The following is a 15,060-nucleotide window of genomic DNA, read 5'->3' as shown; positions in this document are numbered from 1 at the left end:
AAACGGCGGCGCCGAAGAGAACGCTGGTAATTGTTCGGCGGGGGCACTTGTTAAGGACGTGTGCTCGGGGTCTTCTGAAGAGATGGAGGATGGAAAGTAGAGGGAAGAGAAGGGCGGAGGATATGGCGACTCGGCCGCACACTCCAGTAGTTCGTGGTCGCGCCCGTCCGTCTTTGGCGGGTGGGCGTGCTCGGGGGTGTGTCTATAGTGCACGGCGGCGAGAGAAGGAGCGACTGATGCGGAAGATTCGCTGCGAGAATCCAGGATTCGCGGCGGGTTTAAGGATGCCGCAAGTTGAGACAAGGATACGATACGAGAGCTTGTGTCGAGCTAAGTAGGCGCGACTATTCGTTTGTCAATTGGTCGCGCCTGCCCGGTTGTCAAGGCAGCGTTCGCAGACTAGGAAGCCAGATAGCGAGCTGAGACAGAGCGCCGCGAGCGATGTCAGTCGGCGTCGGTTCTTGTGCTGTCGGAGGCTCTGCGGTAGTGTCAACATGGAGGTGAGGTTCCTGAGGCGGCTGCTATGGCACCCTTGTCACCCTAGTCCGGGACCAGTCTAGCCGCATCGCTCCAGGGTCCAACGAGCCACAGCTCAATCTACCACTCTACTCGTCCCTCTACTCAGGTAGCGGTTCCCAATGGAGCACGGCGGACTGAGGATTGTGACCCTTCTTGAGCAGATTTTGTGTAGGCATTGTCACAATAGTAGTCCAAGAGCTGAGAGGTCTATCGTGGCTGAGCCGTATTCGTATTGCAGGCCGGTCGTGTTCACTCAGCCGTGGAACTCCTCAACAGCATGGACTCGAGCACATTGCCAGATGGAGGGAAGGGCGACGTGATGACTATATCTGCTACAATTGTATTGGTAGGCCTATGTATACTGTGTGCTTTTGTACCAGCGCCGTCTGAACAATCCCCAGTAAGAGAAGCCGATTCTGGCAAACCGGCGGTGATCCAGACAGAATCCAAACCCAAAGAGAGATTTTGTACGTGAACACTTGGTGCTCACGGCCCTGCGAACCCGCGCTATGTCTCTAAACAAGCAGATGCCAACTCCAATACCGCAGGTGCAACAGAGCCACCGATGACATGTAGGAAAGACCCCGCCTTGTATGCTGCGCTTTTGGAAGAATCCTCAACACACTGTGGACCACCCCACATAACACGCAGTTACCACCCATTAATGCGTAAAGAGGCTAAAGAGACTATGCTGAATCGCTCAAATGCAGAACTGGGTAACCGACACTTGTACGAAAACGACGGATCTGCTAAAGCGGAAAGGAACGCTAAAAAGCGGGTCAAATAAGCCGTGAAGACAATCGCGACCTGCCGTAGGCCGTCGATCGCATCTGTTGCCATTCGGAGACGCGAGACCAGAAAGCATTAAGATTTACATAACCGTCATTAACTTCATACCCGCGGTAAGCTCGTTCTCTTTTGCGTCGAACGAGTCGTCCGAATGCATACGGACGGTGCTGTTTTTAGGGCGCCGTGCCCGGCGGGAAGATGGGGAGCTGTTTGGTGGATTTTGGAAGAGCTGGCTTAGAGCTGGCTCTTGCGGTGGAGGCGACTTTTGTGGGCTGGAGTACAGTCCTTCCGCCTCTCGCAGCACGTCCTTGACCTTACGCATTAGGCCATTAACATACGGCACGATATGTCTCAGCGTCGCTGTGTCGAACGGCACTTTCTTCGTAAGAGAGACGTCATGCACCACGCACGTCGCATCCGCTGTGTCCGTTTTTCTTTTCAAGGCTTCGATGACTGAGCGCGCGACAGCCTCTGAGTCCTTCCGGGGGCGAGTTCTTGACGAAATCGAAGCCCGCGGAGTACCATGCGGTGTTTGTTGGGGGGTTCCGCCCCTGGACGCCGTCGAAGGTGTGTTGCTGAAAATGTCATCATCGCCGGGAAGGATTGATCTTCGCCTTGTTCGGGACCCATTGAGAACCACGGGGCCGGATCCGCCTAGGAGTTCTTCTGCCGTACTCAACCCAGACCTTCGTTTAGCTTGCCCGTTAATCGATGCGTTTGGCGTAAGGTCATCGAACAAGTCAATCTCGAGTTGCGGTGAGGACGGAGGCGAGAGACATGGCACCGCTGGTGGCTCCTCTGCCTCCTGGTCTGCGAGATCGATCATTGCGTCAATCTCTTGCCAGAGGCTCAGATACCTCCCTCCCATCAGTCCTAGCACAGTTGCCCGTATGCGAAGTTCTTTGAGTTCCTCGATCAATAAGCCCCATTCCCGCAAGAGACCGATATTCGCCAGTACGTTACTCTGCTGCTCGCGTATGGATTTTGGGACAAACATAGCGACTCCACTATCGATACGCTTCTCATCGCCATCGTCGAGCTTGGAAGGTTCTGCATCGGCTTCGTCTGCTTCTGCAAAATCAAAATCGTCGTTCCAGTCTTCTGTGACACCTTTGCTGCCGACTCCCCAAGTGCCGAATTTATTCGTAATCACCGTCTCCAGTTTTCCAGAAGCGTCAGGGACGACTGGTACACTTTGGCTCCGAGCGTGCAGCGCACTAGGTGCACGGCGGCCTACCGATCGACTTCCTCTCCCATTCGCATCTTTTTTACCGTGAACGGTCTTGGGACGCGGCGGTGTGCGATTGCCAGGACTACGATCGGCAGCTGGCTGTTCGGACCAGTCGAAGATACTGGTCCTTTTATCGCGATCCGAATGATCAACCGTAAGATGATGCGACATCACTGTTGATGGACTGGAGCTATCGGCAACGAATAACGAACTTCGGTGCTTCAACAACGAAGGCGTTGCCATATACCGCGAGATTGGCCCCTCGTTGTCACTCCAACCATCTCTTTCCTCATCTTCTAAAGACCAATGACCCGCATCTTGCTCAGTAAGTGTGTCCCAATCCAGCATTTCATGCTTCATGGCTGCTGGTATCTCGGGGGGCGAAGACGGAATATGATCCGATGAAGGCGATTCACCGTCCGCACAAAGTTTTCTAGGGAACTCGCCGTTCATTACATCATGAATGACAGAATGTACGGGCGAAGATACAACCTCTCGATCTTCGATAGTTCCGTGATCCCCCAGCGCCATCGGGAGTGAGTCGCGAAATGTTCCTTTCGGTAACAGGTCGCGTAAAGCCGTAACATTGGATTTACCGGGTGGTGAATCGTCAAATATGGTCTGGATACGTGGTCCTCTGGCGCCAGAAATACTGCGTGTCCCTTTTGTTCGTATCTGGCCAAAAAGCGCCTTGCTCGGGAAATCTGTCTCCTCCTCTTCTCCAAACGTAGCCATGCGAGGTTCGTTCTCATAATCGTTGACCGTCGATGCTTGTTCGGATGGGGAGCCTGAGCGCCACGACGTTTGATGTTCGCCTTGCATGACGGTAGTAGACGGCGGGATACGAATGATGTTCATAGGATCTGTTGGTAAAGGCTCTTTCTGCGGCACAACAGGGAAGAAACTGTTGGTTGAGGACGGGTTGGTTACAGTTGTGGGCGGTGGTAGCGTTGACGGAGGGCTGCTGGGGGTACGCGAAGTCGTTTCATCATTGGACGTGATTTGGCTGCTTTGTGATGGGTGATTGATATGTGTGTACACAGACGGATCAGTAAGGTCCCGTCGCTTCCAAGGTCTCTCCACTTCTGCTTGCACTGCGACACTATGTTGACCACCCATTGGGAGGACAAGCGGCGCAGAGCTACTTCTTTTGGCCTTCCTTCGCGTAGATTTACCGCTGGACGGGGTCGCCGGCCGCTGCTTCCATGATGGGCCTGTCGATAATAAATCACCAATGGAGAAAGAGCGTCGTGATTGGATGTCCTCGACGGCGTCCTGGGGTCGAGCGACTGCCCGTTTACTTTCGTCAATCATTGGCGAAGTTACCGGCGGCGAAGAGAAAAGATTTCCAAAGGGCGAGGGTGTTGCAGGTCGGCTACCAAAATGTATACTACCGCCATTCCGACTAGAAGTTTCGTCCATCTTCAATTCCGAAGTGACGACCGAGCTAGCCATGAGCAATGTCGGCTGATGCCGTTCGTCGGGAAAGATACGTTTGATGGCATCAATGTCACTTGTAGAGGCGCGCTTCTTAGAGATGAGCGGATTCTTTCCGGCCTTCGCTACAAAATAATGTCTCCATAGGACCTCGGGCTCATCAAAAGCAGAAGGACTTCCGATGCTCGGGCTATATGTCTCATCGACCGGCAACATCGCAACTCCAGGATCGTTTTGAAGTGTTTGCGATCGCTGATGAGAAGTGGCAGGCCGACGAAACGATGGCAACCGCGAACTTGAGCTCTGAGACGTCGAGCCGCTGCTGACCCTCTGCGATGAAGAACGTTTCACGAGCTTGTTTGGTGGTAGAGGCGATGGCACGCGAGCTCCAAATATCGGTGCCGTTGATCCGCTCTGCGAGAATATGGTCGAGCCGTTCGAGCAGGATATCGACGGAGACGCGGGTGCTGCGCACGACGAGGGTCTAGACGAGGTTGTAGACAGACTCGACAGCCTCTTAACCCAAGACAAACGGGGCCGTACTGCGCGCGGGAGTTCAAGCTCAGTTACTCCCGATAATGTTTCTTCACGACCAAAATGTGATATCTCAGAGGCTGTGCTTGTCATTCGCCGCGTTTGTCGCGGTAAAGTGCTTGCATGGTGGGATTGGCCAGCTTTTCGGGAGCGATTCGCGGGTAGTGGATAACGCGAGCTGGACGGGAGTATCTCTGGAGATGCGAGTCGAGCGGCAGTGGCCGACATGAAGCTGTGTTCGCGATGGATGTTCGACGAGATGTTGTGTTTGTCTGTCGCCTGCGAAGTAAGGGTTTCAGGCCGGCCAATCGCAAGGGCTACGGAAGATAGAGCGACGACGGTACCGGTGGCGACAATCTACGCGTACGATCAGCAGACGAACATGGACAACATAGATAGACATGAACGGCCATTGAGGCGTCAAGGCCTAAAACAGCGAGTGGAGAAAGAGCGAGTGGAGAGGGGCGGCGCTGTCAGAAGGTCTCGGTCGAGCTCCAACGGCATGCGAGGCAGAGCTTGAGGAGAGACAAACCGTGGGAACCGTGTTCATTCTTTCCTATAAGCGTGCCAGCCCTGGACCGCAGGGTAGGGGGCAGCAAAGGATCGTGAAGACCGGAAGCGTGGTTGTAAGCATGTTCGATTCGGAGGTGAGCAAAGGACGGGCAACCAAGATTGAGCTCTACCCCAGGTAGCGGAGCGGCGGACGCGTGAGGTAACCCACAGCAGGAACTTAGTTAGCAACCCTAACAGAAAGAGGAGACGGGACGTGGGCCAGGAAGAACCGGCAGCGTAGGATCCTCAAGTCGGACAAGGCACCCCCTTCTTGGACTTGTCAAGCGAACGTAGGTCGGCAGTTATTATGGAATGTCAACATCAATGGCTGCACCGAGCTTCATGCCTGACTGCATTCAACTGGCTGATTGCACGATCTTCAGGCCATGAGTTTGCCAGCATTCAGCGTGCTTGTCCGCTGTGTTTACCGTAGCTCTCAACTCCCTACTGATAGACAACGGTGGGGGGGGTGCCGTGCGACTTCGAAACGCATGCTGTGACGCCTCGTCTGACTTCAAGATGCAGCAGATACAGGGGAAGCAGGCACCGAACCGCTCCCTAGTTACGCATCCTCCACAATCAAAAAGCACCGCACATCTGCACTTGAACCTAATCGTCGACGCCCTCAGTCCCAAGGCCCACACACGCTCCCTAGTACCTGATAGCCCTTAGCCGGAACTCGGTACGCCACAGGGTGACGGCGGTCACGGTATCCGCAGCCAAGGCCGTTGCGCAGATTGCGTCTCAGAAGAGCTGTTGTTTGGCAACAGCCCAGAAGCTGGGTCCCGTCCGCACGCTACCAGGAGAGGGCTGAGCTGTGGGCCAATCGTGCCTCTGCCAGAGGCGCTAGGCAAAGCACGTCAGCCGCAGAAGGCGTCAAACGATAACAGGGGTCCGAGTCAAATAAGCAGCAAGCGGCCTTCGGGCCTTTGCTGCTTGTACAGAGCGGCACGGGTTGAGCGTCAATGCAAAGATTAGGTGCCGTCCAGGTTTGGGCGTGCTCATATGGCAGTTGAAACGGCAGAGTGCTTGGATGAGGAAGGAAAGTGAGCCGCTTTGTGGGGGCTGCCGGCGCTGGCAGGATGTACTCTAGATTAGCAGCGAAGGTAGATCTCAAGGGAGATGGTCGGTACCGTTCCTTGGCCGCAACAAGCACGCAGAAGCAGGACCTTCCTAGCCGTCCGAGGACACTTGGGCGATGGCGTTCCACAGGTGGGGAGGGCGCCAGATGCCTTCACGCTCACATTGCCAGCAACCCGCGCGGTCATCTTCCGCTGCGAGACGCTGCCAGACGCTGCCAGACGCTGCAGCGCCCACTCACAACTGGCTCCAGCAACTTCGAAGAGCGTGTAGTACGCTGCCCACAAAGCACCCAACTGCGGACCTTGAGTCCACGCGAGCTACGACGGTCGATGTTGAAGTGAGGGAAAGTTCCCTAGAATAGACGGGGATGGTCCCCAAAAACCGGGAACGGTGGTGCCAAGGCACGTCTGGCAAAACAAATGTCACCGGCGAGGAGGCGCGGATGCTGGCACGGCGATGAGAGGTCGAAAGCTCTGGCTACATATGCAGCTTAACTGACAGGCATCGATGCGAGATGGAAGGGAGTGGGGAGGACAAGCGACGCGGCGCCATGCGAGTGCAGCTAGCTCAATGGCGCCGATTGGCAAACCGCCCGTCGCTTCATGGCGTCTCCAGGATCTCCCTGCACATCATGGCGGGGGGAAGGCGATTCGTTGACAGCAAATCCTCAAACTTCGCGAACGCCTTCACCTCTGATTGCCCTGACATTAGCAGGCCAACATAACCATTGTTCAGAACACCTCTTCCACGGTTGTGCACGCGGAAAACTCAGGCACGACGATCGGATAATCTAGCCGCGAGGCAAAAAAAAAAAAAACGGTTGTGGACAGGCAGGGAAGAGCCTGGTTGATCGCCTCTCGGCCTCGCACATTACTGAACGCCACATCCAAATATCCCAAACTGCAGGGCGCCTTAGTACATCACCAACTTTCCTACCGGCAGGTGGCACTCTCCGGCACAACACACGTCCGAAAACAAGCATGGAGGCAGAGATCAGAGCTCAGATAAACATCGACCCGGTTGTGTCGGACTATGCAGTGGGCTATTTGAACCACGCAGCAAACTCCTTCACCGACACAGACCCCAACGGCCCTTCGCCGCTAGAGGAGGCTGCCGCAGCCGTCACCGCGCTGTTGCTATCGGCATCAGGTGACTTGTCAAGCCAGAATGAGACGACGATCCACAATCTGGTGGAGAAGTTCATCTCGCAACTCAGTGCGGCAAATGGCGTCGACGGCGAGCGGCGGCAAATGGCGCCCTCAGCACGCAAGCTGGATCAAACCATACACGTTGGCTCGCAGCGGAATATCTCGTCGACGTTGGGACTCACCGGCGGGAACGTGGACCTCGAGTCTGCAAATGCCAGAAAGGTCGAATCCAGGGTAGACCGTAAGAAGCTCGAGAAGGCGGAGCGGAAACTGCGAGCCAAACAAGACCGCAAGGAATTCAAGAATGTCGAATACGAAGCATCCAGGCTTCTTAACCAGCCCGATGAGACGCAGTCCTACGAGGAGTTCTTCATGGCTGTTAATCCGCTACAGTTGGGTTCAGACCAGAGTACTAAGAGCAAGGACATCAAGGTTGATAGCATCGATGTTGCCATCGGCGGAAAACGTATTCTGAGCGACACCACTTTGACACTTGCATTCGGCCGCAGATACGGTCTCGTAGGCCAGAACGGTATAGGCAAGTCGACATTACTTCGCGCGCTCAGCCGCAGAGAGGTTGCGATCCCAACGCACATTTCCATTCTCCACGTAGAACAAGAGGTATCTAGCCATGTTTGAGACAGTGAATCAGGTTGTTTATGCTAACCTCGCCTCGCAGATTACTGGAGACGATACGCCTGCCCTGCAAGCCGTTTTGGATGCTGATGTCTGGCGAAAGCATCTACTTAAGGAACAGGATGTACGTGCACCGGTTTAGATTGTGTCCACTAGATCTCTCATTAATTCTTACAGAAAATTGCGAGAGAGCTTGCAGACCTCGAGGCGGAGCGAGCGTCTATGGCAGATACCTCTGCAGATGCCGTCAAACTCGACAAGCACCGCGAAGGGCTGGACGCCACGTTGAGTGACATCCATGCGAAGCTGTCAGAAATGGAATCAGACAGGGCCGAATCTCGAGCTGCTACCATCCTCGCTGGCCTCGGCTTTTCCCCTGAGCGGCAGCAGTTCGCCACCAAGACCTTCTCTGGAGGCTGGAGGATGAGATTGGCCCTTGCACGTGCTTTGTTCTGCGAGCCTGATCTTTTGCTACTGGACGGTACGCCAGTCAAGATCCTGAATACTGTACTATGGCTTACGAGAATCACAGAACCGTCAAACATGTTGGACGTCCCGTCCATTACCTTCCTCTCAAACTATTTACAGGGCTACCCCAGCACACTTTTGGTTGTCTCTCACGACAGAGCTTTCTTGAACGAAGTCGCGACAGACATCATCCATCAACACTCAGAGCGGCTTGACTACTATAAGGGAGCTAACTTCGGTAAGTGGTCAATGCTCGGTTGACAGAGACGCCGAAGCTAATACAGCAGCAGATTCTTTCTACGCCACAAAGGAGGAGCGCCGGAAAACCGCAAAGCGAGAGTATGAGAACCAAATGGTCCAGAGGGCTCATCTTCAAAGTATGTGCTTGTGTCGTTCAAGTGATTACTGAATGCTGACCATCATCTTCCAGGCTTCATCGATAAGTTCCGCTACAACGCTGCAAAGTCATCAGAAGCCCAGTCGCGTATCAAAAAACTGGAAAAGATGCCTGTTCTCGAAGCGCCAGAGAGCGAGTACATTGTGCACTTCAAGTTTCCACCAGTCGAAAAGCTTTCCCCGCCAATCATCCAGATGAGTGGCGTCACGTTTGGCTACACGAAGGACAACCTGCTTCTACGAAACGTCGATCTTGATGTGCAGCTCGACTCGCGGATCGGCATCGTTGGTCCCAACGGTGCTGGTAAGACCACGGCACTGAAGCTGCTCATCGGTGCCCTGGAGCCAACTTCGGGTCTGATCTCGCAAAATCCGCGTCTGAGGATCGGCTTCTTTGCACAGCATCACGTCGATGCGCTTGACATGTCTGCAAGCGCCGTTGGTTTCATGGCTGCGAAGTTCCCCGGCAAGTCTGACGAGGAGTACCGCCGTCATCTGGGTGCGTTCGGCATCACGGGAATGACGGGCTTGCAGAAGATGGCTCTGCTCTCTGGAGGACAGAAGTCGCGTGTGGCGTTTGCGTGCCTGTCGCTGACGAACCCGCACATCCTTGTGCTCGACGAGCCGTCTAATCACTTGGATATCGAAGCGATGGATGCGTTGTCGGAGGCACTGCAGAAGTTCGAGGGCGGCGTGCTGATGGTCAGCCACGACGTCACGATGCTGCAGAACGTTTGCACGAGTCTGTGGGTGTGCGACCATGGCACGATTGAGCACTTTGACGGGACGGTTAAGGATTATAAGAAGAGAATTATGGCGCAGGCCAACGCTGCGGGGGTTGTTCAGGCTCAATAGAAGATGTACTGATAGAGGACCCAAAACACGCGTTTCCCAGGTACAACCTGGTAATGCTCCTCTGCGCTTCGTCATTCACAGCGCCAGCCTTGCATCTGTATGTTTCCAGCTTCCTGGTTACCGGTCTGCCTTACAGCAGTCTTAGTGCGCTGATGTTGTGACCGGATTGACGACGCTGAGACCCACATGTGACTGCGAAACCAAGAGCAAAACGCCCGAGAGTCGTTGAAAACGTATGTTGCCGCACTCAGTTAAACGTACTCGACCGAGAGCTGGTTACTTGGTCATCGGACGTAGTAAGGTAGCTCAAGAGTATCTTACCGCAAAAGACCAACTGGGTAGAGTTTCACTCCTCTGATTATGTTACTATTCTGATTACATAGAGTTAGTTGTGAGCTCACCCCTCAGCATGATCACAGGTTCAGCTCAGTCGTGACTCTATACTCTTACGTCCAGAACCGTACCTGCTACTAAACTTGCGTTTAAGCGGAGCGAAGCCTCCCACGTTCGGATAGAACGGAAGGTTAGTGTAGAGGAGGAATCGCCGTCTGCTGGGCGCGACATCATTCGCGATGGATGATCCCACCACAGCATCTCGGCGGCTGTGGTGATGTCATTCAAGACTACATTGATCATGAATACCTTACACTATGCTCGCGGCCTCTGCAGCGTGCTACATCAAATATGCGTCTTCAGCGGAACATTCTACTCGCTTTTGAAGCGTGCTTTGTCGCGGCAGCTGTGGCGCAAAGCTCAGCATCATGCTCGACTACACTCACCGCGCGCTACCCTGCACCCTCGATAGCGGACGGTTACCAGGCAAGGTTGGTAGCTACCAATCTGGATACACCCCGCGGCATAAAAGTCGATAGTAATGGCAACCTGCTCGTTGTAACGCGGGATGTCGGGATCGTTGCACTCAGCCTGACGGACGAGGAGGGAGGTTGCGTAACTTCGACAAACGTTCAGACAGTAGTCGAAAACAATCGGGTAACACTGATATACCATCGATGCATTCACTTTGACGTTGCTGATACACTTGCTTCAGCTCAATCATGGCATCGAGCTGTCCCAGGATGGAACAACCCTATACGCCTCTACCCCAAATGAGGTCTACGCCTGGACTTACGACCCGAACACCAGGCGTACCTCTGGGGAACCCACCACTCTTATCACCGGTATGGATAACGCGGGTCACACAACACGAACATTGCTCCTCTCGCGTCACGTGCCAGATCTGCTTCTGGTGAGCAGAGGCAGCAACGCAAACCTCGACGACCTAGCACTGGATGTAACGTCCGGTCATTGCCAGCTTAAAGCTTTCAACATCAGCAATGTCACGTCTGAGCCTTACGACTTCACTGCTGATGGTCGACTACTCGGATGGGGCCTACGCAACTCGGTAGGCGTGGGCGAAGAGCCAGTGACAGGCGGTATCTACACCGTGGAAAACTCTGTGGATCAGCTTCGAAGAGAGGGACGAGACATCCATCAAGACAATCCCGGCGAGGAATTAAACTTCCACGGATACCTCAACGGAACGAGCTCTGCACAACAAGGCGGCAATTACGGATATCCATCCTGCTTTGCAGCGTGGGCCGTTGATGAAATTCCACAAAACGACCAGTTGACAGTCGGCAGCCAGTTTGCTATTGGCGATCAGAACACTAATACCAATGACGCCGTTTGCGCCGAGAGGATAGCTCCAAGACTAACTTTTCCGGCTCACATGGCGCCATTGGATATCCTGTTCAATGAGGATGGCACGGCGGCATGGGTGTCTTTTCACGGGAGCTGGTGAGTATAGCTACTCTTGCTACATAATCTTTGTTGTCTTCAGAGCGCTCAATATCAGAGGAACACAGTACGTTGACAAGTTGACGTATGCACAGGAATCGCGATGACCCGATCGGCTACAAACTCTCAGTCATTCCCTTCGCCAACGGCGAACCGGTCGAGCCATCCAACAGCAGCCAGCCTACTGTTGACATTATGCAGAACCCGGACGTTGGTGAGTGTCCAGACAACTGCTTCCGACCAGTAGGCCTCGCATGGGATACTCAGGGCAGACTGTTCATGACGAGCGACGACACGGGAGAGATTTACGTGATTACAAGGACAGATGGTGGCAACACGAGTAGTGCTACACCCACTACCGGACTGCCGCCCGCTGGTACGAGTAGTGGTGGAGCGGCGGCGAGTACAACGGCGAGCGCGGCTTCTGGGGCCACTGGGAGTCTCAGTGCGCTGTTGCTGGCTGTGGCTGTTGTCTGTCTGTCTTTGTAGCCTCTTCGGCGGAAAATAACCCCATTATTATCTAGACACATCTGGCCGGCGAATCCCTTTTCGGTGTGTGATCTTCGTTGAGACAGAGTTTATATGATTGGTGATGCGGACATCACATCAAAACACCGACAGAAACTCGAAACCTGTGCGGATCAACGACCGAAGGAAATGGTACTCAGCGAAAGCACCTGGGGGGACTACATGTGCTGGAACCGCAACTTCGAAGCGTGCGAATGAGTATGTGATGTGCCGTGGTGATAGAAAACACGGTTCCGTTGACAAAAACCCTCAATCCTTGCATCTTCTACACCTTCCAAACTCTGATGCATCTCCAAACATTTCATTCGCAGTCCGAGCCTTGAAGACCGGCTCCAATCTCGTATTTGAAAACCGGGCGTCCTCCGTGGCCCGTCTTGCGCCGGCAATACCCAAACATTCACTTCACTTCCATCGTCCACGCCAATTCAGCCACCCCATTTTCCGGCAGTGCCCATGCTGCACCGTTTGCTCACCTTACGTAGATCTTGATGTCCTCGTCCTCGTCCTCGCATCACGCCCGCAACGCAAGCTCGCCACTTTCCTTCACGTTCGCATCTGGGCACCAAGGCTCTTCCTCGTCCCTCGCTCGGACTTGTGGCTTGTCTCACACTCCGTTCGCAGTCCTTCCACTATCACGTTCGCCCCCCATGGCCTTCAACAAATTGCCAATTGAGGTACGTCTTTGGTGCACCACAATTGGTTCTTCCTCCTGGTCCAGATCACGATACTGACCGCCGCCACCCACAAAGCTCAACAAAGAGATCGCCAGCTACATCGAGACTGACGAAGGCCTGTGCATCTTCCGTCTCATCTGCCACGGCACGTACAATGCTCTCGATGGCGACCACTACTCCTTCTGGCGCCAGCGCTTTCACGAGCGTTTCGATCCAATTGACCGTCCGTTCGCGAGTCCGGCGGAGTACAAGGATCTCTATCAAGCTCGGCGCGAGTGCCTGAAGCGTGGTGCGATATTCGTGTACGGCAACACTCGCGCCGAGACGAAGTGCTTGAACATCATTAAGGATCTTATCAAAGGTATGCGGGTTTTCGTCTTGTGTTGGTCTGCTTGACGTGTGGGAACAACGAGAGGGGCGCAATGGGTTGCGCAGTCACTCTGGTCTGAGAGGTCACGCCGTATCCAAGAATCTGTGCCGCTTCTAGATCCAGCAAGCAGCTCACACTCAGACCTCCACACTCACATCCACCATGAATGGAGCAGATGCTAATGCTCATTTCACTCCTCAGAAGCCCACCCGATGCTCTATATGCCAGACGAAGGTGGTATGCCTACATCGAAGAATCTAGAGGCGATCCACAGCTTCATCTTGAGCACGAACCTGGTGACCGACATCTTCCGTCCCCACAGGAAGTCTGCCAAATTGAGCGGCCTTCTTGCCACTATCCAGCTTGTGTGCCACCACTGGTGCATCGATGCCCGCTTCGGGACTGAGATTCTCCAATTCCCTACGTCTCAGAAGATGGCCTACGAGTCCCTAGTCAACTACCCGATCTTCGCCGGCACTGATAAGCAGAAGGTCAACGTGGAGTACGTACTTCATATCATGAACTTCTTCAGATACCACATGGTACGAGAGCACGAGAACACTCTGTTCGAGCCGATGGAGACTCTCTGGGCGCTGGAGAGGCCTCATCCCTGGAACCGCAAGCTCAAGGATGGATCCTACAAGTTGGGAATTCACTGGAGGGGCACGTATGGTAAGTAATTCTGAAACGATGGAGTAGCAAGCGGAGTGTTGATCGAAACGTCTTATTGTAGCCTATCTCGACCGCAATGAAATCAAGGCTCTCCGGGCGGACAAAGATGAGAACAACATCTACGCAGACCACAACGTCGACCAGCCGGACCGCGCCATCCAGGTAGGCCTCGGTCTCTCTTCCACTCTCGGCTTTAGCTTGCCTTCTGCAGCCCTTTTGTACGCTCAAGCTTTCACTAACGAGTTTCACGCAGACGCTTCATCTTCAGTTCCCGAGCAAGCATCTCCCGGTCTGGCCGCCGCTTTTCGAGAAGTATCTCCAGTCGCTACCTAAGCCGATAACTCCAGTCAAGACGCGTGCCCAGCATCGCTCGAAAAGCCCCGCTATCGACGGTGACCCTAGGTCGATCTACTTCAATGGCGATGGCTACGACGATGAGTAAGCTCCTCTCGATGCAGCTTTTCCGTGTTCGGGTACTTATCTGCTCGTACTACAGGGACTTCTACTCCGCCGGCTGGCTCAACCCCCTTCCACGCCAGAACGACATTCCGGGCTGGCAGCGCATGACCATGATGAAGTTCTTCTTCGACGCCCAGGGTAGACCTGACGAGGAGGCCTTGTGGGCATATGAGGGGGTGGTCTTACCGGGCGGCCAGATCATGATTGGACGTTGGTGGAGCCCGGATGATACTGCTCTCACTAGCAAGAACGTAAGAACGCTATGGACAATGGAACGGGAGCCTTGGCTGACGCTGCTGGCCTTGCAGATGTACTCTGGTCCATTCGTCTTCTGGAACGTCGATCGAAGCGTCTACGGTATCCCAGAGCGCCCCGGAGAGCTCCTCGGGCCCGACCCCGATGCTCCCGACTCCGATTCTGAGCACGAGACCCTTTACGCACTTTAACTGATGGCGAGAGGGATGTAAGCCACCGAGCATCCCTTCACTCCTGCATCATGCCCCACGATCAACCATCAACATGGTTCCGTCCTTTCGCCAGCAGCCTTCTGGTTCTGGCAATCCATGGCCGACGACTTACGATACCTACGACCACACGGGACGTAGCGGCATCCGTTGAGCGGATACCCACTCCAATTTCTTGGATTTATCTGCTGCATTTACTCTGCGTTTTTTCTTCCTCTTAGCATGCGCCTCTTTTCCGGCTGCACCGTCATTTAGTCTCCCCTTTCCACTGCATATTTTTCTTCCTGGACACTGCTGGGGTCAAAGTATTCCTGCGGTTCCTTGCGATCTAGGCGCTTTTTTGGCTCTTACTCTACTCTTACGGCTGGCGATGACGGCAAAAGCGTTGGATGCATTTGGGGCTGGACACAAGGCTCATGGCGCTTCTGCAGGGCTATCCTCATACACT

The 15,060-nt window shown here is 54.3% G+C and overlaps 4 protein-coding genes across 4 annotated transcripts; 3 read left to right on the top strand and 1 right to left on the bottom strand.

Moving 5' to 3' along the window:
- Positions 1 to 1,390: 1,390 nt before the first annotated feature.
- W97_00591 (uncharacterized protein) lies at positions 1,391 to 4,192 on the bottom strand (the record flags this gene model as incomplete). Its single annotated transcript, XM_007778504.1, has 2 exons — positions 1,391 to 2,638; positions 3,029 to 4,192. The coding sequence occupies 2 exons, from the start codon at positions 4,190 to 4,192 to the stop codon at positions 1,391 to 1,393; spliced, it is 2,412 nt and encodes an 803-aa protein (XP_007776694.1).
- A 2,933-nt stretch (positions 4,193 to 7,125) lies between these two features.
- Positions 7,126 to 9,648, top strand: W97_00590 (ATP-binding cassette, sub-family F, member 3; the record flags this gene model as incomplete). Its single annotated transcript, XM_007778503.1, has 6 exons — positions 7,126 to 7,914; positions 7,973 to 8,053; positions 8,107 to 8,410; positions 8,462 to 8,635; positions 8,685 to 8,774; positions 8,828 to 9,648. 6 exons carry the CDS (start codon positions 7,126 to 7,128, stop codon positions 9,646 to 9,648), a joined length of 2,259 nt encoding a protein of 752 aa, XP_007776693.1.
- Positions 9,649 to 10,332: 684 nt separating this feature from the next.
- On the top strand, positions 10,333 to 11,934 carry W97_00589 (uncharacterized protein; the record flags this gene model as incomplete). Its single annotated transcript, XM_007778502.1, has 3 exons — positions 10,333 to 10,638; positions 10,697 to 11,445; positions 11,541 to 11,934. The coding sequence occupies 3 exons, from the start codon at positions 10,333 to 10,335 to the stop codon at positions 11,932 to 11,934; spliced, it is 1,449 nt and encodes a 482-aa protein (XP_007776692.1).
- Positions 11,935 to 12,620: 686 nt separating this feature from the next.
- On the top strand, positions 12,621 to 14,594 carry W97_00588 (uncharacterized protein; the record flags this gene model as incomplete). Its single annotated transcript, XM_007778501.1, has 7 exons — positions 12,621 to 12,647; positions 12,723 to 13,008; positions 13,219 to 13,689; positions 13,751 to 13,851; positions 13,943 to 14,127; positions 14,186 to 14,399; positions 14,457 to 14,594. 7 exons carry the CDS (start codon positions 12,621 to 12,623, stop codon positions 14,592 to 14,594), a joined length of 1,422 nt encoding a protein of 473 aa, XP_007776691.1.
- Positions 14,595 to 15,060: the final 466 nt, after the last annotated feature.

Source organism: Coniosporium apollinis (genome assembly GCF_000281105.1).
Source record: "Coniosporium apollinis CBS 100218 chromosome Unknown supercont1.2, whole genome shotgun sequence".
In the NCBI taxonomy this organism is placed as follows: Eukaryota; Fungi; Ascomycota; class Dothideomycetes; genus Coniosporium; species Coniosporium apollinis.
This window is presented reverse-complemented; position numbering and strand designations above follow the sequence as displayed.